At 25.6% G+C, this 24,945-nt stretch overlaps 1 protein-coding gene across 1 annotated transcript; it reads right to left on the minus strand.

Moving 5' to 3' along the window:
• Positions 1–1,365: 1,365 nt before the first annotated feature.
• LOC129969558 (U3 small nucleolar RNA-associated protein 15 homolog) lies at positions 1,366–23,333 on the minus strand. Its single transcript, XM_056084180.1, has 13 exons — positions 23,186–23,333; positions 22,957–23,049; positions 18,640–18,824; positions 16,423–16,546; positions 14,827–14,881; positions 14,371–14,496; positions 11,834–11,966; positions 10,838–10,922; positions 7,748–7,897; positions 6,744–6,845; positions 5,183–5,316; positions 4,581–4,639; positions 1,366–1,652 (listed from the first exon to the last, which is right to left on the minus strand). Exons 1-13 carry the CDS (start codon positions 23,273–23,275, stop codon positions 1,441–1,443), a joined length of 1,548 nt encoding a protein of 515 aa, XP_055940155.1. The 5' UTR covers positions 23,276–23,333; the 3' UTR covers positions 1,366–1,440.
• Positions 23,334–24,945: the final 1,612 nt, after the last annotated feature.

A 24,945-nucleotide genomic window follows, 5' to 3' on the forward strand; every position in this document is an offset into this window, starting at 1 on the left:
CAAGAATATTTGCAGTTTCATCAGATTATAAAATGCAATAAAACTTTAGAAGTACTTAAGTCATGAAACTGGTTAATAATCGGCTGTTATAATTTGAGATAATGGAATCAGTTCAGTAGGTACAGCATAAAATATAGGAAACCAATTAATATTACATGGAATAGAAGAATAAAAAATTTATGAAAAGAATTAAAAAAATACCTTAATTCTTATGGATGATTATATCAGGTTGAAATATTTCATAACACATATCGCAACATTTTGATATTCCATCAATCAAAAACAAAGATATGTCTGTAAAATTGGAAATCTATTGAAATATAATGTTTTTAAAATGTAAAATTATTTACAAGAAATTATATTATGTAATTGTAGAATATTTAATATGTACAAAATATTAGTAACAAATTCTTTACAATTGTGTTTTAGAGAAATGATAGAAAACTCAAAACGATTTGTCCTCCAAAGTCAATTGATTTTTTGTCGATGAAGTTGTGGTTTTATAGTATTCCAAAAAGAACAATGAAGCAATTTTTGCTACAAGATAACAAAAAATGATTCTGAACTTCTAATATTATCATTAGTTACATATGGTCTGTAATACTTATAAAAACTCTCCTTTTATTCATAACACAGACACAACATTTTTGGATAATGTACAATGAAGATGTAGCTTGTTAATTTTAAAATATTTAACTGTTTCTCAATTGAAGTTTTGTCTGTATCATATTAATATATCCATCTACTCATTTTGAATGAATTGTAATGAATATCTTGATTAATTTTAATAAAAAGTCACAGTTTAATAAAAGTAAAATTTTAATAAAGACTGATCACTTAAAATTTTTTAATATATTAAATTTTAATTTGTTAAAGGATTGATTTTTTTTGGCAATAAAAATAGGACTAAAGAACAGCAGAACAAATATTTCTACTGTATTACAGGCTACACTTTTGGATGTATTTCCCTTAATATAGAGTAGTAAAACATTTTCACAAGAAATACACATCATTATAGATCTGGAAACAAATTTTATAAGAACTAATTGCATTAATACTAGACAAAGAGAATATCTGGGCAATTAAAAACAAATAAAATAACTTTGAATAATGTAAACATTTGTCACAAAAATTTAATTATTTATTAGATTAAGCCCAATTTTGCAGTGATATAACAAATGGAAGGATCTACTGGATTTAAAATATGATTGAGGTAGAACTGCATTTAAAATATGATTATGTGATGAGGAAAAGTTCCAAAAAAAGTCACTTAATTCTATAAATTTCCATTCCATATATATGCATAGAAAATTTACTTCATAATGAAATTTCTGTGAATGAACTTTAGGATACTACACAGAATAATAAAAAATAAAAAGAGATGAAGTAATTTAATTACAAAATGTACATAATGTATAAAAACAACTATGAAAACATTAATCATGTTTGGACAGGTATTGTATTTGATATTGCTTTGGGCAGCATCATTTCTTCTTCATCTTCTTGCGAGTATGTGGAAACTAAGATAGTCTGAATGACAGCCTGAATTTCTTCCATTTCTTGCATGTATAAGACTTGGTTGTCCACTGCATCCTGCAGAACCTGAAACATCTTCCTCGTTTCTGGATCATTAAATTTAGGGCCATACAATTCTGCAATTAAAAGAATTGTAAAACATTTTACTAGAAATAATGAAAGCAGTAATGCATATTTATGCAGTTTTCAAATAACAGACAATATTAAAAATGGGAGAATGTAGTTTATATAAAAGTAAAGATGAAAGGTATCTATTAGTTATCAATTTTAATCCATAAAATAGTAATAAGAGAAATTCTTATGACGCAAATAAAATTTAAAAAAAATTAAAGCTCTACAGGGTGCATAGTGAGAAATGCGAAAATTAAGTAATTTTAAACACTTTTTAATTACCTTTGCCAAAAAAAATTAAGCACATTTGTACATGTACGCATATGTAAACCCGTGTATTGTCTAAGCCTAGGTTATTTGTTTTATAATAATGCATAGTTTTGTTGAAAAAAAAAATCTAAAAATTATTTTTAAATGTTTATTTTTTAAATTTTAATATTTATTTCAATATTTACATAATATTTAAACAACGTTTTAACCAGACAATCTGTATTTCATTTTAAAATATGCAACTAATAAGATTCGACATAGATGGGATAAAAAGTGTAAATTTCCTCTTGCACTAACCCGATACTTTTAAAAATTTTAATTGCAAATGGATTTTCCTCAGGGTCAAATGCTGCATCCTTGAGGCTTTTGGAATGGAATGATTTCTATTAGATGGCTTTTCTCAAAACATATTTTTATCAAAAGATTGGTTCCATATATTAGTATTTCTCTCTTCAAGATCAAATTATGGTTGGGCAAGTGTCTGTGAATCATTAGATTCTCACAAGTATAAACAGAAACACATGTTTGGCAATGTAAAGGGAAATACATGCTCATTTTGAAGTGACTGTTATAATTTAAGCAAGAGTTTTATTCCTCTCAGTTTCATTTCTACAATCATGGCTACAAGACCAAACGTCTCTCTGAGGGAGGGGGGGGGGGCATATAAATATATAAATTGATCTATGGATTTTTCGGATGGCCATATAAAAATATTAAATTATTTTTAGTAAAATAGATGATTGAAAAAAGATGCATAGTTTGTTCAGAGTAAGATAAAAAAATGGGACAATACATTCATTCAACATTGAATAACAAATGAGATGCATTCAACAAATGCAAACAAGATAATTCAAACAAACAAGACACATTCAACATTGCATAATGTATGAATATACATTGTGCAATGTTGTTCTCCACACTGATTTGCGGTTTGAGAGTTTTATACAGGTTTGAGTCATTAATTATTACAATTTTAAGAAATATTTTAAAATATTAATTGCAAACATTTATTTATTATGTTTTTATACTTTTAATCAACCTTATATTTGTTACCTTAAGTACTATCAATCTTAATAAAATGTACAACATTAAAATTTTTTATTATTATTAAATATAGAGTATTTTTAATACTTATTTAATCATGATTAAAAATATTAAATTTTTGTTATATATTTAAAAATTGTTTCATTTCTAGGCAAAGAGTACTTTTTATGAATTAAAATGAGCGCCTGTATGGACTACCGGCATACTGCTTGAGGCCATCATGTGCAAGCACTTCTTTCTTTGCATCCATCCAAAACGGGTTAAGAAAATAAAACACTTTAGACACCAATAAATTTGAGAGTAAATAGATTCGATCTGCACAATATGCAGACTTAGCATTGTAATAAAAATATTGCCCAAAATAAAGTTAAATCTCAATTCTATTCCCTTCAAAACGCGTGGATATTAAATTCACATAAATAAGAGAAATTGGGAAAAGAAAAAAGACGTCTGGCAAAATGAGAATTTTTTTCTCTTTCTTGCTTATGCCTTATAGACATTAATTAAATTACAGATGTGTGAAAATCCTACGAAGATTGGGGGGAAGGGGGGGGGCTGGCTCTTCCATATATAAGCCCTTAGACCCACACCCACACAAAAAAAATAAATAAGAGCACAAGGGTATGTTGTTTTTTATATATAACTATTCCTTGCATATAATTTTGGGGTTAAGTTTTCTAAAATCAGACATGGTTTTGCCTAAAAACTAAAGCGTGATTTATCACTCCTAAACATAGCACATGTCTCGTTTTTACAGGTAAATAAGATGCTATGTCTATAAAAGCAGTTCTACCAATATTTTGGGAACTGAAGATAACTTTGGATTATTCTTTAAATGAACAGGAACTTGTAAAATAAACAATCAACTGATATTGTCTAGCTGTAGTCAACACATAAAAAAATGCAAAAAACTGACCATGACCAAACTTTATTGGTTATTATTAATAATAACAACAGGTTAATGTAATAAATGCTCATAAATTATTCACTTTAACCAGCTTATTTGGTTATTATTAATAATGACCGTTTAGTATTAATAATAAATGATTATTCACATTGACCATAACATATATACAAATTATAAGCATTTAACTATCAAAACTGAAAGGCCTCCAAATGCCTGTTCAACAAAACTATGGTGGCTGCCTGAAATGGATACGATTGCTTAATTCTCTCCCCCCCCCCGCATTCATATTAAGTGTGATTGATTGAATACTGTAGGGACATGCTTTCTTTATTTGATAAGCTCAGCCAGATGCACTTGGAGGACAGGGCGGTTTTCAGAGAACTCTCAAAAGATTCCAAATACACATGTGGTTAATAGCCATAAAGAAGTCTATGTTTTCTTTTGAATATCAGCGCTCTTAATAAGATGTGGTTTTTGAGGGGATTTCTGAAAGAGAAATGCATTCCAATATTATGAGGTACCCGAATTTGAATGAACTTAGGAATGGGAAGGGTAAAATGTAAAAATTTCTATATAATATCAAGTAAACAATTCTACAGTTTCACTGAATTTGAAATGTAATTGCTGATAATTAATTCATGAATAATCACAATCCAAGGTAATTTTTAATCATAATTTGCAATTACCTACAATTAAAAACAAGAATTCTTACCAAGAAGTATTAATCCAACATCTATAAGAACTCTCATGAATCGAGGATCTCCAATGTACCTGTAAAGCAGAAACATCATAATAATAAATAATATAATAAGAATTTTGGACAACATCATATTCCTTTACTTTGCTTTGCTTTTTTACTCTCTATTTGTGTATATCACAATCTGAAAATGAAGGTGAAAATTGAATATTAAAGAAAGTGTCCTATTTCTGAATATATTTTTAACAATGGCAAAAATGTATGATTAAAATATTTGAAAAAAATTGAAACGGCTTTAAATTAAATCTAACAATAAAAACATTGCTATAGTTATGGGCCTTATAGTTAAAATGTTTTTGTGATGTCTGAATCATTCAAAGCATTTGACTTTTACACAAAAATGTTTTACAAAACGCCATATTTTTATAGACTCTACTTAGAATTCAACCAGACACATAAATAATGACTAGAATTATAAAAAATTATCCATCTTTTTTTATAATTTAAAAAGTAAGTATTTCATTAAGAAAAAAAAAAAAAAGAAAAAAAATTTAATGGCATTAGAATTATCACACGGCAGTTCTGATATTTCATTTAGTATCATCTTCATAACTTACTTTGTAACAAATTTAAGCAGCTGTAATAAGGATTCTCCTTCTCTGCCTGCCATGGCTGCTTTGATTGCACCTCTTCGGATGAGCTCCATCATCACACTAATAGTAATTTCAGGGTTATCTTTCTGGACTTTATCCTGAAAGAAAAGAATACATTTAAGAGAACTGAATTTCAAATAGTATTTCAGTGTATGTAAACTGTTTAATAAATAATTATTTTCTATACAAATCAATTGATATCAAGTGTAAATCACATGCATAATAATTATTTTAATGAATACATATGCATTACCAAGTAAAAGAATCAACTAATTTCTTGAAGATAGAATCTCACAAACTATCACGTACCTGAATGCTTTTCATTTCACTTTACATAAATTTTTTAAAGGGGGGGGGGAACTATGTATTTTTTATTAATGTTGCTTTAATGATATTTTTAGATATTTAATAGCAGTTCATATTACCATTATATTGGTTTTACTTGAAAAGCATAAGACAAATTTATGAAATTAGAATAACACTGTTAATTGAAGCAAAATTTGCTTAATATCTTTCTAAAAACAGAGCAATGATAAATATTAGCAAATAATTAAGAATTATGAAAGTGCTCAAAAGATCAATGAAAAAATATTAATTTTTTAATGGGAACCGTACATTTAATAGTGTTTATGCTCAGAATATTAAGTTTTTATTTGATCGTCATAAGCTTTATAACTTATGCTGCTTTGCAAGAAGAATTTTAATAAAATTTGCATATTCAGAAATAAAAGTGTTTTTTAACCACAAATGATGGTCTTATAGACCAATTATATTAAAGAAAGAATCAATATGCAATTTTTAAAAAGAAAATGTTTATAATAAATTCCTTTTTATAATTATAGTTATTTTCATTTAAAGAAAATGAAATGGGAACAAAATTATATATGTTAAATGCATTATTCAGCTTTCATGAAAAAACTAATAAAAACCAGTGAAATAAATTAATAATTTCACACTTTAAATTAATAATAATATAACTTATTATTCTATAACAGTAAAAAAAAATTAAATGAATGAGACATTATCTAGTTGCACATGTTGTCTGACAACATACAAAATATTATTAACATTAAGGCACACTGAAATTATTTTTTTAACACAGATTATTAAAATAGTTACTTAAAAATTATTTTTAAAGCACTTTTTTTTTTTGACATAATGCATTTTTATGAACATTTTTCAAATCTCTGGTTTTACAGTCCTTTGAAATTGGAATTTTAATTAAAATTAATCTGTACATAATTAACATTAACAAGCAGAATGAAACATGCAAATTATTTTACACTTACTCATTACTTAAATCATTATTCTATGAAATAGTTAAATCACAATATACAAGTATGTTTTATGTTGATCATTTAATTCATTATTCAATCAATCAATTAAACATACTATGGAATAAAAAAATTTCATACTTTAACAATAACATATACACACAGAAATGAAAGACTTTAAACATATATATATATTATATATATATATATGTAAGCTAATAAGCAAGATGATTTACTTTAATAAACCTTACTTTCAAAACTGTATCTAGAGCTTTGGTAGATTCAAAACTTCTCAAGTAATTTTCATATTGTTTATAAATTTTCTTTTTCTTTTCAGGAACAACAACATCACTCTAAAACGAACAAAAAAAATCAATCAATAACATAAGAAGTTCATTATGAAAAAATGACAAGGAAATATATCCACAATATAATCCAAGAACATTAAAATATCAACAACAAAATAATTTGACTTTAAAAAAAAATCTAATGACATTAAGAACAGTGTAATAAATACTGGTATGATAATAATTATGCAAGTAAATATTTTAATAATATAGATTTGATCAGCAGTATATTTTCTGAAGTTACAATTGAAACAATAAGTAACTCATCAGATTGAATTTTTATTGGCCTTTGTTTTAAAACTTCATTAGTAGTTGTATTAATTTTTAGAATTTAAAAATTATTTTTAACTTCTACAATGAATTTATTTTATATTTGTCTCAAAATTCAAAATTTAGATGGAAGTCACTTGGGAAGAAATACATTTGGTTAATTAATTGTAAAACAAGTAACATGCATTTGTAATAAAATTTTTTCCAGTTCCTCATATGAGCCACTTTCAACTTAAAATAATACCTTTCTTGAAAATCATTAATTTGGAAAAAAAAAAAAAAAAAAAGCGTTATGTTAGTAATTTTAATAATTTGATATTTATTAAAATGTTCTTTTAAATAATTAAAAAAAACTCGGTAATTTTTATAAAATAACATGATCTAAAACTGATTTACAACTAAAGGTTAACAGATCAAATGAAATGTTCAAAAGCAACAAACTTTCAGATATTAAAGTTAAAAATGAATAATTTTATCAAAAAATAACATAAGAACTATCAGACAGTAAGATAGACATAGATTCTATCAGAAATTGATCACTCATTATGACTGGCCTGGTAGTTCCAGTGTTAAGATAAATATAAGTTATACTTATATATAAAAGAAAGTATATGAAATAATAACGAAATTTATTTTACATCAGTAGGCTTGAAATCTGTTCCATATAAGCGATACTGATAGAAAGTACTTTTTTTCTGCTTAGTTTCTTCTGGTGCTTTTGATGGTTTCATATGTCTCAAGGAAAACAATCCATCTGTCATTCCCACACCAACAGCTTTATCATCAGGCTTAAAAAAACATAATAAATAAATAAAAATACAAAACTGATATAGGGAAATTTCGGATATGATATATATATATATATATATATATATATATATATATATATATATATATATATATATATATAATCTTTTTATTTCTTAAATAAAATAAAAATATAGACAAATGCTAAAAAGTAAGACAGAGGAAATCTTAAATTTTATGTTAACAACAATAGTAAATGTAATGATTGGATAATATTAGATTCAGAAATTTTATTGAATTAGAAGTAATAATCAGAATTCAGTTTCAAAGAAAATAACTGAATATAAGACATGTATAAACATTTAAATCATTTAGGATTTTAAATCAGTTAGGATTAAATATTTGTGCTTCATTCAAGTAATACAGTATAATAATAATAATAAACAGTTATTTAAATACTAGAGCTTGATCTACAGAAAATATAATCATTCCTTTCTTTATATATAACATCATAAAATCTCTACTTAACTTTCTATTGATTACAATCAGGCTTCTCTTAAGAAATAAAAATATTCAGAATTCAGCAATATTGAATAATTCAATAATTTAAGTGGTAAATAAAATATAAAAAAAATTATATACATTTTTTTGTATTAAAATGTCAAATAATTAATGAACATAGTAACATAAAGTGCTAAATAATCCCTCACCATCCCACTTCTTTTTTAAAGAAGTTGTGATGGGTTAATATACTAGTTGAAATTTTTTTTTTCTCTCCTTCCTTTTTGCTATTTTTTAACATTTTCTCTTTCATCACTTATTCTCTATGTTTTTCTTTCATCACAATGTTCTCTATTTTAAATCTACAATTAAACTCATAATTATACATTTCAAACCAGAATGAAAATTAGGCATTTTTATAGTAGGTAAGACTTTTTATAGAACAAAGGAAAATGTCAATGAAAATATAATTTTTTTTTTTTGGAAATTACATTTATCTCACATAAATACTTTTGTTTCTCAAAGTTACTGTGGAACTTTTAAAACAACACAAATTTAATTTTTACAAAACTCGTATAATCTCACAATGTGCTGGATTAAAAAGTTATTGGTGACTGTCCAATTTGGAAACAGATTTTCAAAACTTATTTGAATAAGCAGAATGTTTCCAATGTTATTGTTTAAATGATAGCTATGAGCTTCTAAAATAAACCAACAACGAAAAAGGCCAGGACAAGACATAAAAGTGTTCCAAAGATAAAAGTTATAAATTTTCATTGAAAATTCGGAATATTTTTTAAAACTTTTTGCCCCCATCTAAATTATTTTGAAGCTCACAAATAAACCACCATGAGAATAAACACCACATAGTGAATCTAAATTAAAAACTATAGATTTGAATTAGGAATGACTATTGTAATGGGCATGTATTTAACAGAAGAAAGAAAGATGTAGAATTAAATTCAATATTCTTTCTAATACTTTTGACATTTGGAGAGCATTAAAATATATAGAACCACTACACCAACTTGAAAATTATGACTGATGATAGCATCCTATAACTTTGCCTCGGCAATAGCACATGCAAGAAGGAATATTTGTATTCAGAGACTGGTATCCAAATAGTGTGAATGGAAACATGAGATTTATACTTTAAAAAAAAAAAAAAATAATCATATTGTCTGAACATGAATCTATTTCAAAAGATTCTCATATTTGCTTCCAATTACAGAACAGTGCCTGGTGGGTACCAATTATTTTATTTACACTATAAGATCATTAACAATTTTATCTTCATTTGTAAATAAGTACTTGTCACCATTAAATATAGTTAATTTTATCTGAAGTTGAATTTTGTCTTCATATGTATGATTTAAAATTGGAAATAACAGATATTACAATGAAGTCTAAATTACAATACTAAAAAACTCATAATACTTTGTGATGTGAAACTGAAACACAAATGAACCATTTTCTATATTCAGTAATGCAGATAAATCAATATTAATGAAAGAAAACTTAATCTAACTTAAACCTTACATATCAACTATCATTTCTAAAATATTTTAAGCAAATCATTATATAAGAGCTTTTATGAAGTTTAAAGCTAATTAGCAGAAAAAGGAGAAAAAATGTAAATATTTGTAAAACTGAAAAATTGGACAAATAAAATCAAAACAACAAAAAATATACATTACAAGATGCTGAAAATATTATACAATTAATCATGCATACAATTGTGAGTAAAAAAAAACTCAACATGCACATATCAAAATTTCACATGAAATTTTTTAAAATTACAATAAATCCCCAGACATTGCAAACTTGATCAAAAATATCATGGTTTCAGAATTCAAGTAAAAGCTCAGAATCAATATGAATACTTGAAAGCATCATGATAAAACTTTAGTGAATCATATTTCTTCAATACATTAATTTAAAAGTAATGAGTATAAATTATGAGTTTGGAATTGTTGACAATATACAAATAAAGTTATTGATTCAATCTGTAAATGTTCAAACTAAATAAAGCTATCATCATCATTAAGAAAAAGCAAAATAATTGACAGAATTCATTATTTCTCCAATTAGTCGAAAATGATACATTATATTAGAGAAGAAATATTTCAACATAACTTTATCACAATGTTTTAAAAAAAAATTCTAATCCCATGAATTCAGCAACAATAGGAAAAAAGGTTTTAGCTATTTGGAATATGTCACATACATAATGCATTTGTTTGTAATTTTGAATTTACAATAGATACAAAAACATCAAAAAATAGATAAACTTTTAATTTAATAACACCACAAATTCAAGGGAAAAAGTTAAGAATTTCATGTGCAGAAAAATATGTACGTAGTAATTAAATATCAACAATTAAATTTTTTTTCCAGAATGAAAGAATTTTAGAAATAATTAAATAACATTTTCATTACATATAAAAACTAAATACTATATAGAAACTAAAATAACTTACAGCAACTGCAATGCTTAAAATTGGTGATGGATAATTCAGTGTATGAACAACTTCATATGATGTTACATCATATATTTTGATGTGCCTGTAAAAAAGTTTCATATTATGAAATTATATAGTAAAGAGATTAACAATAATAAAAACTTAATACTGTCAGAAATGTTTTATTAATTAAATATATTCTCATGCAATTTACAAAATTTCATGGATTATTAAATACTATATTAGTAAAAATAATCTTCAGAACAAGGCACTATTTAAATATATACATCTCTACAAATTTAGAAATTAATTCAAGACATAAAACACAGAAACTCAGACCCAACACATACTAAAGATAATACTTTCACATCAGGAATGATTATGACATTCTTATCTCATACGTGTTGCAATAATTCTTAATAGAACTTTTGCTAACAATCTGTAGATTTTTTTTCATATTACAGTGAAAAAAAAAATTCATATCAAATATTGAAAACGTTGCAATTTCATAAATAAATGAAAACTATTATTACTGTAACAAGCCTAAATTGTTCAAAATAAAATACAAAAATTTCATATAAAATATAGCCATTTATGTCTTTTAGATAAAAGTTATCATTCAAGTAATCACATACAAGACAAAACTTTTTTTAAAGTACTAACTGTCAGTGTGTTTGAAATAATTTATAGATAATATGCTAAGGAAATACTAAAGTACATATATTTATATAAAAAAAGGATGGCAGATACATTATTCTTATTGAATAAAATAATAATGAATGAGTTTGCTAAAACAGTGGATAAGTTTACAAACTTAAAAAAAAAAAAAAAAAAGAATCATGTTAATTTTATTGTCCAATATCTCACTTTATTAAAATATACCATATGTAGATAAAATCTGTATAGTTTTTGATATTTGATTAAAAAAATTTTTGATATTAATAACAGTATAAAATATCAGATGTATTATAGAATCAAGTTTACATGAAAATAAGTTTATAATATACACTATACCTATCTAATGATCCAGACATTAAACGCCTTCCATTACTTGCAAAACAAAGAGAAGTGATAGTTTTATGGTGCTGAATCACTTGTGAAAGCAATCTTCCTGCAACTGGATCCCAAACCTTCAAACTTGTCCCACCTGAAATATGAAGATCCTTATAGAATACCTCAATTTTTTTTTTTAGAAAAATAATCTATGAAAATAACTTAAACATCATGAAAGTTCAAATGATGAGAAAGCAAATTTTGTTTTTATTTATACAGTATTATAAAATCTGGCAAAAAAATAATGAAGAAGCCTCTTAATACTAATGAAAGGAAAAGGGTGTCTGTTAGCAACAGAACAGATCATAGAACTAATTTGACTCAAATACACTTAAGAGCCTTAAAATGTGCACCACGGACACCCCCCAATTGTAATTATATAAGAAATAAGTTAAATTGTTGTCTTTTTTGATCACTTATTCTTCAGTAATCTTTGAAAAAACTGTAACACAAGAATGTGTTTCACACTGCCTTAAAATGTAAAATTTTACTCTTCAAGTGATGTTAATTTCAGTTCTATATCTTCAAATATATTTTTTAATTCATTATGAATAACTTGCAAATCAATAAAATAACAACCATGGTACTCAGTTAGTAAATTCTCTGCACTCCTTAATGCAGATATTATTCCTAATTGAAGTGAAGAGAGGGTATTTGCTGTTTCTTTCAGCAGTCTCTCATTTCTAATGCTCAAGAATACTTTTTGTCAAAAAGTTCAGCTTTTAAGTTGTTAAATCAAAACAAATGTTCATTTTCTTATGATTTTCAAAAAGTTTTGACACAATTTAAAATGCAGAGAATATTTCTACTGATAATAAAAATTCAAATAGTGACTTTTAAAAAGATTTACTGAAATTTTTAATCCTGCTCCAAATTACATATGTTGAACTTCCAGAAATTCAACTGAATAGAAAACATATTTCAGAATTAAATTGTAAAAATCATTTAAACATCATTTCACACATACAAATGCTCTTTAATAAATATATAAATTCATAAAAAAAAACTTTCTAACTACACATTATTTTTAAATAATATTTACACGTTCAAGATAACTCTATTTTTTTATTTCAAAAATTCTTGCATTTTATTTTTATGCAATTTTTAGCTAAATTAAATGCATTTCAATTTTTTTAGATGAAAATGTTGAAAGAAACTAAAATCAGTATTTGAGAAATATCACCTAATAGCTGCATTCATTTACTATTCCATCAACATGAGATTTGATTTAGCAATGGCTAATTTTGAATTGATGTACCTGATTATTTATTTATATTATTTCACATTGGACATAACTGCATTTCATTTTTGAGTTTAGAAATGATTAAAAATTATTTTATCAATAAAAAAATACTTTTTAAAAACATTTTATTTGGTTTATAATTTTTATTTGCTTGCCACTTTTATACCTCATTTTACATAAATAATACTTCAACAAACTCAGAAATTCATACTGGCTATTAAGGGTAGCTAATTCACAAAAATTACAAGAGGAAGTGGCATTCACATTTAATCTCCCTGGTTTCCCCCCCCCCCTTTTATCAATCCTGATTTCAAGATACTTCATTTCATTGAATGAATGTTTTTTGTGCTTAAAATGAAGAGCAAAGGGAAAAAAGAATGAAAAAGAGCTCTTTTCAACCACTAATTACACTATTACCTAATAGTTACTTATTAAAGAAGTTTGTGGAATGAAAGGTAGGTGTAATTATAATTTAGCAAGCTAACGTATTTCAAGCCATCCATTTTTAGCAACTCAGCAGGTTCACCAAAAATATTGACTGTTTACCTTCAGTTAAATTTCTCATCAATAAATATTTTCAAGCATCAAATTATAAAAGATTATTAAATAATGACATCTATGACTATTGAAACATAACTACCTGCTTATATCTAATAACCATAATCTATCTAATAACTTTCACAAAACCATCATTAAATTTATCCAATTAATCATGTAAACTACACAAATATTAAACAGAAACCTTTTTCCTTAGTTTCAATAGCGGAAGAAAATCATGAGATTAAATATTTAATGAAAAAGAAAACAGTTTGATTTTCAATACAACAATACATTTTGTTGTTGAAAACTATAAAATTTTCAAAATTTGGAAAAAAAAAAAAAAAAAAAAACTGGTATTAGTGTAGATTTAACTTATTAAACAATAAAATGATGTAATAATCAATTTTGTGCAATAATATTTATGGCAAAAGAAATTTTATAATTAAAATTTTAATAAAAAATTTCAAAAACCAATAATTTTGAGATGCATTTGTGGCAAATGTATATGTGCTAAATCCAACAGTTAAAAATCGAACTGGCTGGTCTGTAAGTAGGCAGGTTGCCTTTTTAGATACAAATTGGATAAACATAGCTTTTTGGAAGAAAATAATGAAATAATGCTCCTATGCACAACAATAAGTAGATTTTGACAAAAGTCAAGCTTTGGAATATTGTTCCATAATTTTGAATACTAGAAAAAATATGCATGTTTTACCAGCTGAGATAAAAAGTCCTCCTGAAGGAAACATGAGAACTGATTCTACAGGAACTCCATGATCTACAGTCATCACCGAACTGCCAGTACGTGCATCATACAACTTCACTGTATGATCATATGAACCTAAAATGTAAAAGAAAAAAAAAAAAAAAATTAAATTTCAAGCAGGTTTAAAGTTTTACCAATATATATTTTCAGTTAAAAATCTATTGGGATATAATTATATTGTTGTAATTTGTTTTCTATTCTTCCTCTTTCATTAAAAAAAATTATGATGAATAATATGAAACAGATTATTTTTAAAATCTTTAAAGAAATACAATTTTTAAAAGAGCTGGCTGATAAGCAATAACATTTACTAAAAAAACCTTTTTAAATAATACAATTTACACTTATATGGTTTATAAACTTAAGAAATCTTTTTCTATTAGAATAACAAATAATTTAGTTTACCTGAAATAAATAAGTCCTGAGAAGATTGACTGACAGCACCAGCTCTTATATAATCCTATAAAAAATAAGTCAACATTAATACATCATAATACATCAACATTAAAAGCAATTGAGAAAGATTCTATTATTATCACTTAACTTCAATTTGCTTCAGTTCAATATATATTAAAATTGTATTGAAGAATGACACTTTAAAAGAATGAAGGAAAAAATACTTGTTGACTCATGGAATGGAATTCATTTAAGATCTCATTTATACTTAAACTTAAATCAAAATAAGTATTAAAAGTAGACAAAAAAAGTGCATCAGTAGTAGAAAATATTTATATTGCATAAAATATTTACCTAATACACACACAGGGTAAGAAGACATTTTCTAAATAAATATATATAATAATAGGTAACATTTCATTTTTCTATTTTTGATATACATGGTCTTGTATTAAAGATAATTAGAGGTTAAAAACAAAAACAAATATTTTCTAAAATAATTTGTCTTCATAAGAGCTACAAAGAAAAAGAAGAAAATGGGGAAGGGAATGTGTGTGGATTTAGAAATAAAATTTATTATTTAGCTTTTAAATAATAAAATAATGCTGAGAAAAAACATTCAAATATTTAATTAATAGTGGATACTATCTCGATTTTATTGGACAATTACGTGATCTTGGTTTGATTAAATCATTTGCTGCATAAATTAAAAATTTTTAATAACAGATAAAAAAGAGAAATCAAACACATTAAAAATATGACCATGAAAGAATATTAATCAATTATCCTAATTAGAATTGTTGTCAGTTATTTGAAATTTCTTCTTGAACAAATTTAAATAATTTTCTGTTTGGAATTACAAGAGGAATAGAATTAAGAAACTTTGCCTACGAAAAATCCTCACAGTAAGCAAAGTCCATTAGGAACAAAAATATACGACACTTAAGGAATTAGAAAAATGGTTAACTGATGATAAGTAGACATAACAGAATTTTCAGAAACATGTTCTTCATAATTTCTAAAACTGTTTTATTCAACCAGAGAAAATCCTGACAAATTTTATTTAAAAGAATATCTATTATGAATTAGTTTAAAAATGAAAGATTATAAAATAGAAGTACAAAACTAAAAATGCTTGAACTAAGAGCATTATTAATGCAATATCTTAAAGAAGTATATGAACTTGTATTTATTCAATGAACAATTCCTAATTCTTTTCCAAAACAATACAGTCATGGATAGATTTGCTATTTAACTATACAGTATTCAAACAATGATTTAAAAATTGTGTTTAATTGTTATCATATATGAGAAAAATGATATTTACATAGAACTACCCTTTTTCTAAATGAAAAAAAATAATAATAATCCATATATTTATTTAAAAAGTCATGAAAAATAATTCAGTCACTCAAAGTACTAAGAATGAAATACAAATCTATAAAGATCTTAAAAAATCGATTATTGCTTAATTATCGCAATCTATAAAGATCTTAAAAAATCGATTATTGCTTAATTATCGCAAAATAAATATGCACTAACATTTTAAATGTATTTCTGTTCTAAAAATTTAGAGAATGCTAATGAAAGAATGTTATGCATAACCTTGTGTTCTTCAAATGATTTTAATTTTGTTTCTGTAGGTATATCCCACAATCCTACTGTTTTGTCATCAGAAAAACTAAGAATGTGCACTCCATCTGATGTGAAATTGCAGCGATGAGTTGCTCTGCAGAGAAAAAGAAAATGGTAGTTTAAAATGTCTACCAAATTAAATTAAAAAAGACATTGCATAATAGAATGAATCACCTAAATGCATGAAATGAAACACAATTTACTTTCAAAAATTGTGATATATAAGATAAAAAAATATTATAAAAAAGATTAATATTCTGGTGATATTTAGTAAAGTGGTTAAAAATTAATAATATGGTATACCAAATAGGAACAAAAGCAAACAAACAAATTTTTCACATGTTTAGCAGATTTTTCAACTGTTTTTATTATTTTATAAATTTTTTTAATAAAAAAATTTAATAAGTTTTCTTATCTAAATAAGTTGACTTATTTTCATTATTAGTAAATATTTTTAAAATAAAATATTGAGTACAATTCACAAATTTTAAAATTTAAAAAATCAAATTAATTTAAATACTGTCTGGCACATTAATTATACTGTCCAGTTTAAAATCAAACAAATCTTAAAAGAAGTAAAAAATTAAAATTTCTTATATTTTAAAAGCCAAAAATTCAACATATAATATTAAAGAAAGAAAGATCAGCATCTCTAGATCTATTTGTTATTGATTCATCATATTCATTGTGAAGATACTAGAAATCAATGTCTGAGAGGGAAGTAAGTTTAAATAATAAATTAGATTATTTAAAATGCATTCAATTACATTAGTCCAGATGAGATACTAAGAAGTAAAAATTTCAAAAAGTACATTTTGATGAAAAATCTATCACATAATTTATACATTGTGGGTTCAATCACAAAGGTTTTTGTAGAAAGGAGTCATAAAATTTTGCCAAATGTATTAATGTTTTAAAAAAATGAAATTTCTATTAGTATTCTTTCCCCACCAAAATGGGGAAAATATCAAATAACATTTCCAACAACATAAAATTATATATTCGCAGACATTGAAATGAAAAGATGCAAATAAATATTGGACGATTTTTCTTTAAAAAATCAAAGCATCAACTATGGTAAGATTTGATATGATGATAAATAAAATGGAACAAAGTAAGATTAAAATTTGAGTTAACCATCTGCAAAGTTCTGTGATCTGGTAACATTCTAAACAACATGATGTGATGAAAACTGAAGATTCCATTATTAAGGTAGTGTGACAAATAAGAAGGCTTAAAGGGTAAAATATAACTTTTACTACTTTTTTTTTTTTTTTTTTTTTTTTTTTACTACAGGGACACTGGAAAGGATAGGGAAAAAAGATTTGTTAAAAAGATTAAAGAAAATTATGTTTAAATCATTGAAATCTGTGTATAATCCAATATTAATGCAGATTAAAATGTTTATCAAAGATGTTACAATCTGGCATTAAAATTAAATGTGTCTCAGAAAATGAGTTATGGTATGGTCAAGTATTGTAGCCTTTCCTTATTATTAAATTTAAAAATGCTAATGTGTCACTGAATGATAGAAGAACAGATAATACAGACTGATATGTGACAATCTTGTTTGGTTTAAATTTTGAAATTATCTTTATCACATACTCAAGAAGACAGAAGTTCTTTTAAACAGACAGAAGTTCTTATGAAATGGAAATATTGACAATAGTTACACACAAGAATGTAATTTTTCCACCCATTGCTAAATAATTAGCTGTTTTAATTGAAATTGCATGAAGTATAAGAAATACGTATGAACGAATTAAACGAATATTGAAGAAATAGCATAAAGTTTATTCAGTTTCTCAAAACTGAAATGTGTCATTATTAAAAATAATTAATTACCTTAATCTTACACATTCGATCAAGTATTTCACAAAAAAAGAAATAGCAAAAGAGGAAAGGAGGTCAAAACAAAACTGACTTTTATACATAACAAAATTCAATGGATTTTTTCTAAACATTTCCATATAATTTCAAAATAATTAATAAAACTACATATGCCTTAGCTAAAAAGTGTTAATTATTTAATTTAGAACATTCTTAATAATTCATTAAACTTTATGAATTTAAAAATGCAAGTAGTTTAAATTACAAAAATTTTGATGAGAATGTACTTAATACTCTTTAACATAATGAAACAACTAAAAAATTGCAATAAACAGAATAAAATTATATTTGTCATACGCTTTATGTCCTTTAAATATACGTAGTAAACGACTCATCTTCACTTCAAATAACCGTAAAAAACCATCTTCACTTCCTGCTACAAGAAGATTTCCATCCTTTCGAAACACACCACCATATGCAGCCTGCTTAAATCTTGAAAAAGATGACTGGTGCTTATTGTTCGCTGTATTATATATTTGTACCTAAAAAAGTAATGAAAAAAATTTATATATATATATATATGTTTGCATTTAAACAGCAGACTAGGGAATATTTTATATTACAGAATTTCTATGATCAATTATTATCAAACAAGTTTCACTGTAGAATAATGTAGTAAATAAATTCCCTTGATAACATGGATAGCAATTTCACTGGTAGAAGAAAATATTGACAGAATATTACAAAAGGTTACATATACAAGCTCACAATAACAAAAAAACAAAAAAAAATCACGAATATGATAAAAAGTAATTTTCAGTAAAATACATTAATGGTTAAATACATTAAAGGCATAATTATGATTTTTTTTAATGCAAAGTACAGTTATAGGAAATTTTGTAACATAATATATAGAAATGAATATTTGTTTGATTGTATGCATTTTATGCACTGCTTTACTGTTAATCTGAAAGCGATAAAACATTGCCAACATATTGCTTGCACTTGCTCGAAGGTTATAGGCCTAGTACAATTATTGGCATTTATTTTGAACACGATAAAATTTACAAACAAATTATTGCATAAGCTCCTATGATGCAACATTATTTTAAAACTGAGAATAGACAAAAGGCAAACAGTAAATGCACATGCCATTAGGAGTTAATCACATATATATCAAACAAAATAAAATTATTATCATCGATACCAATCAATTAGAGTGAAATGACAACGAAAATATTGAGTGCAAGTGCTAATTTTTTTTCGTTAATGAATAGTCATCTAAAAAGATATTGTAATTCAGCATGCACAATATTTTAGCTGTGACAAACAGTATATATTATTTAGAGATTACTTCACACATACAAAATAGAATTATTATTGCAGATGCAGATCCAGGTAAGTTATACGTAATAGAAAGTTTCCAGTGCAAACAGTATTTTTTCTATTTATTCAGTCAATCGGCAAACAATAGTTCAATTGTACAAGCGAATATTGCATTAATAACTTAATCAAAAGATATGTCTCTCAAATATTCGTCACTTAGCAGATCTACCAGGACAGTATATAGAAATAAACAAATTCGAGCTTCTCAAACAAATGAGGAAAGTCAAGTGAGCAATGTAGCAGATCATTTATGAATTGCAAATTCATATGTTTCAAAATCTCAAGACCAACATGCGGCAAGAATAAAAAGACGAAGTTTATTTCCTATTTGTCCATGCACATCAGAATCAGAAAACCAATATCTGGCAAGAATTGAGGCAATTATTCTTAACAGAAAGCGGAATGGAGAAGATAGTTCATTCCTTGCATTCCCATTTCTCCCAACAACTTGCCTTTTGATTTCAAACAATTACAGTTCCCTGTTCGACTTGCATCCTAGATGACCATTAACAAGGCACAAAGTCAATCACTTGAACCTAGAAAATCCATGTTTTAACATGGCCAGTTGTATGTTGCATGCTCAAGAGTCGAACAACCAAAAAATTTATTTATTTTTGCTGAAGCCAGAAAAACAAGAAATATTGTCTACTCTAAAGCACATAAATAATAAAGTAAAAAAAAAAAAAGATTAAATATTATTTATACTTTGCCTTTATTTATCATTCAATTCTGATGAATGTATTCATTGTCAACAAGAAAATAAATAACATTCTTTCAATCATTCCTAATTAAACAAGATAGTTATTTCAAATTTCAAACGAAATTTCCGAAATTATTTCTTCTGCGGCAGCAATGCACTGGGTACCAGCTAGTCACCAATAAAACTCAACCTTGTGATTTTGATAAGTCTCCAAATTTTTTATTCCTCTATGTTTAAATCTTTAGATAAAATTTTGAAAATCTATCACTTTAAACCTAGATGGATGAAATTTGAATTTATATAAATTTATATTAAATTTAAGATAAAAATTAGCAAAAAGGAACAATTTTTTTGCATCCAATTTGTTTCTGATGAAAATAACTAAACCATATCATAATTATAATGGTTACTTTAGCATACACACTGGATGGAAATAATATTTTTATTTACTGTGAGGAGAAATGTAAAATATATACAAGCAATTTGACATTTTCTATGCCTATGAAAGGGCTAATAAGTAATTTTTTTGCTAAATTATAATTTTTTTTAATGTGTTGTAATTTTCAAGTTTTTACTACAGAAAAATAATTTTTTGTATTACAAAATCAGATTATTAAATAGACAAGATAAGTATTGCCTAGGAACATCATAACTTTGGTGGAAATCAAAACTTCAAGACTTTTTGCAGTTTTTCAGAATAAATTAATTTTAAACTTTATTGAAATTACAAAGTTTTGCCCTTCAGCCTACTGAAATTAAAACCAAGTATTGCTTCAATTTTAGAATAATATTCCTAAATATTTATAATTTGTAAATTTTATTTTAATTTGTAATTTCTTTAAAAAAAATTATATAATTTTGAAAAAAAAAATGTCCAATCCTGTAATTTATTATCAATCCTATAACTATTATAAATTTTTAGAATTTAGATTGTGTTAAAAAGTTTTCTCATCTTTGTTATTTTTTTAAAGAAATAATTATTCTTTTTTATAAGATAGGCTGAAACCAAATTTCTTTAAAATGATCTATAATTTAATGTTTTATTATTTCAATTTGTCACAGTTTCACTTTTATTATTCAGTTAAAAGCTGGGGAAGGGAAAAAGGACCCTGGAACTTTTATTGCTTAAAAGCCTCTTGGAGGTTTAATCTGACCCTGAGTATGTATAAAAAATATTACTTTAAATATTCAAATTGATTAATATATAATAATAGTAGCAATGAAAATTTGAAAAGAATTTATAATTAAGTCCCTGAAAAAATTAAATTTTTTTGTAAATTTGCGAATAGAACAAATAATTTGAAAAAACTGGTTTAGGTATAAAAACAATTGATATTAACTAAATAACAATAAAGAAAAATATGTTTAAATAATCTGCTTTTAAACCCGAAGAGTTGTATAAGGACTTCAGCATTCCAACTTTGATCTAAACATAAATTTTATTATTTATTAGATCATGCATGCAACACCTAAATAGACATAGACAGTCTAATCTTTCTGTAAATTCATTTCAGCCAAAATGCAGGAATAAACTAATGTCAATTGAGAAAAATTTCCTTATCACTTAAAAAAACTTTTATCTCTCTTTGAATACTTGGATGTAATATTGTCTCATTTCCTTCTACTTCAGCATGCATATTACCAATGCAATCCCAATGCTTTTTTCTTTCACCCAATATGATCTTTATTTAAAAGTGGCAATGTAAGCTAAATACAAATGCCTTTTCATACTAAAAAATGCCTTTTGTGATGAAATTTGATCATAAATAAAAGAAAAATTAGGAAATAATTAATAAGGTAAAAATAGTTGTTAAAATTATTGAAAAGAATATATAGGAATTATTTTTTCGACAGCTTTTACTAACAAATATTGAAATGACAAATAGGAGGTGCTTGAAAAATTTCTACTACTAAAATATTACTTTGCACAAATTCATTTAAGATTATATCTATATATTCATAAAATATGTAGGTGAAGAAGAGAGAAAGAAAAAAAACATCGTCAGCCTTAAGGAAAATAACTTCCTAAAAAATCTCAAATATGACGGTTGAAGTATACTCAGAACAAATTATAAAAAACTTGAATAAATGTGAGTTTTTACAGAATATCAGATTCACATTGAAAAACATATAAGTAAGGCCATAAGCTAATAATTCTTCTTTTTTGAATTGGTAGCATAAACAAATAACTGCCAAAATCTTCAATCTTAAGATATTTAAGAATATCTCTCCCCCCCCCCCACTTTCAAGTCTGCACATAAGACCACAACAATTTAAAAAAAAAAAAAAAAAAATTCCTCCTCACTTTTAAAAATTAGTAAATTTGCGCATAAGACCAAAAAAAAACTTATTAATAAGAAGAATAAAATAATCTGTAATCATTAACTGAAAAATGTAATTATAATTGTTTATTAAATAGTTATTAGACTTTTCAAAATTAATTAAAAGAGCTTAATTTAAGCTATGAGGAAAATTATTACATTCTACAGGGATTCGATTAACGTAGATTTAATACGAGCAGCCTTCCATAACATATATCAAAAAAAAAAAAAAGATATAGTATATCTTATAAATTTTAAAAGCCTTACTTTGGCTGAACAAGTGACAGCAGCATTGTATGGTTCTTGTGATGAGAAATCAATGTAATCAATTGCTCCAAATTCTTTGAAAGCACATGGAAACTAAAAAAATAAATATAAAATTTATTATTATACGAAAATTCTATAAACATGGCAAAAGATAAAATTAAACTGCAGGATATTAAAAAAAATTTTAATTTCCCTCCAAAAATGTATAAAAAGCTTTATAATAACTAACTCCTAGATTTTTCCAATACAGATTTTCTTCTGTAATTTGAACTCCTGAACGAGGATATTCAAAGACTTCTAAAGGTTTAAATTCAGTCATCGCGCTCAGTTTATTCAATTTCCGAAGGGATCAACCATGTGCACAGAGAAACAAACGTAAACACAAATTGCAATGCGCATCGATAGCGATTACGATAAGGAAAATTTCATTCAACGGAAATTTATTTTAAAAATTGAATTTTTAAACCACACTAATTTAATTATTTAGATAGCACTGAAATGTAAAGAGATTAATACAAATGATTTGAAATGTATTTTAGAAATATATCTTGATAACTGTAAACGGAGAAAAAGTTATGCGAATGTACAGATCGACAAACGGTCAAACTACTAGAGATGCATAATCCACGAATTTTTGAATAACAAATAATTTTGCTATTGTTATTTTTAGATATTTGTTCCAAATATGCGTTATTTCAATCATATTATTAATTAACAATTATTACTTAATATTAAATATAAAATTTAAATAATGATAATTAATACTTAATTTACTGATTTAAGTAACGTGTGATAGAATTAATTTATCTATTTCAGCTTACTTCTTTAATTTGATTTTTTTTTCAAAACTATTTATTTAATTTCTTTATTGGAGTAAACCATTTTCGAAAAAATTTGAATTAAATATATATGTCATTTCTTCAGAGTGTTTAATTTAGTTCTATATCCTACCAATAGATGGCGCCAGCAGTAAACGGAGTATATGCAAAGTTAAGTCATAAGCAATTAAAAATGATTTGTATGGAATAGTGCACCATCAAATGCGAATATCGGAAAGTCAAGATCACTTTCATGAAGTGGAGCGCCGACTTCAAACTTTCCAGTGAAGTCACCGCTCCGATAAATTTCAGTGATATGCAATTCCATAATACGATGAATCCAATGCACGGTTCGTCCACTTTTCAATCCATTCACAGATTCTCCTTTTCTGTTTTGTTCGAGAACTTCCATTGGACAGATCGTATCGATTGTTACTTTCCAGTAAAGTCACCGCTCCGGTAAATTTCAGTGATATCGTATCGATTGTTACTTTCTATCGTGATCCAAAACCTGTAATCGAAATATCGCTAGTAAGATCGTAGCAAGGATTTGAATCACACCCCTTTTTGAAAGGTATTGATCACTGGTATTTGTGACTTTATGATATTGGTTACGTAATAACCACTCGTAAAATATTCGTCATCCCTACAAACTACTGATTAAGTTGCAAAATTTCATATCAAATTTCATCCGTCTTTCGCAATGTATTTTTGAATAACTGTGCTTGTGGATAGAATGTCGGACCGACTTAATTAAAAAAAAAAAAAGTTTTTTAGACTTACGAGGGGAGGGCACATGTTTTAAAATTGAGTTCTGGATGAGATTTAACATAATTGTAGAATACATTTAGGATTCCCATTCATAAAAATACTAAAGAGCAGTAATCAGCCAATTTCAAGAAAATAGCCCCCAGTCTTTCAATATAGCTTATATACTAATAATGCGTGATTAGTTCCGAACGTAATCGTGCAGTCAGTAAGGCGTTAGCTCAGTATTTATGAGACCTGCGCTTGGTTCTGGCTTGTGTGTATTTATTTTTAAAATTTGTTTTCTTTCAAAATTCTTTCATCTAATATATAAAAATCTCGTGTCACGGTGTTTGTGTTCGTATTCCTCCAAAACGGCTCGGCCGATTTTTATGAAATTTTTTATGTGTATTTGGTATGTAAG

This window comes from Argiope bruennichi, chromosome 5, assembly GCF_947563725.1.
Source record: "Argiope bruennichi chromosome 5, qqArgBrue1.1, whole genome shotgun sequence".
In the NCBI taxonomy this organism is placed as follows: Eukaryota; Metazoa; Arthropoda; class Arachnida; order Araneae; family Araneidae; genus Argiope; species Argiope bruennichi.

What these genes read in the sequence shown, in the direction of transcription:
- LOC129969558 (XM_056084180.1), bottom strand. Translation starts at nt 23,275, where the DNA reads ATGACTGAATTTAAACCTTTAGAAGTCTTTGAATATCCTCGTTCAGGA. An exon ending in CTCTAGATACAGTTTTGAAA is followed by an intron (nt 5,317 to 6,743) that starts GTAAGGTTTATT and finishes CTTTTCTTTCAG; the next exon opens with GATAAAGTCCAGAAAGATAA. An exon ending in TGTTGGATTAATACTTCTTG is followed by an intron (nt 1,653 to 4,580) that starts GTAAGAATTCTT and finishes TTTTAATTGCAG; the next exon opens with AATTGTATGGCCCTAAATTT.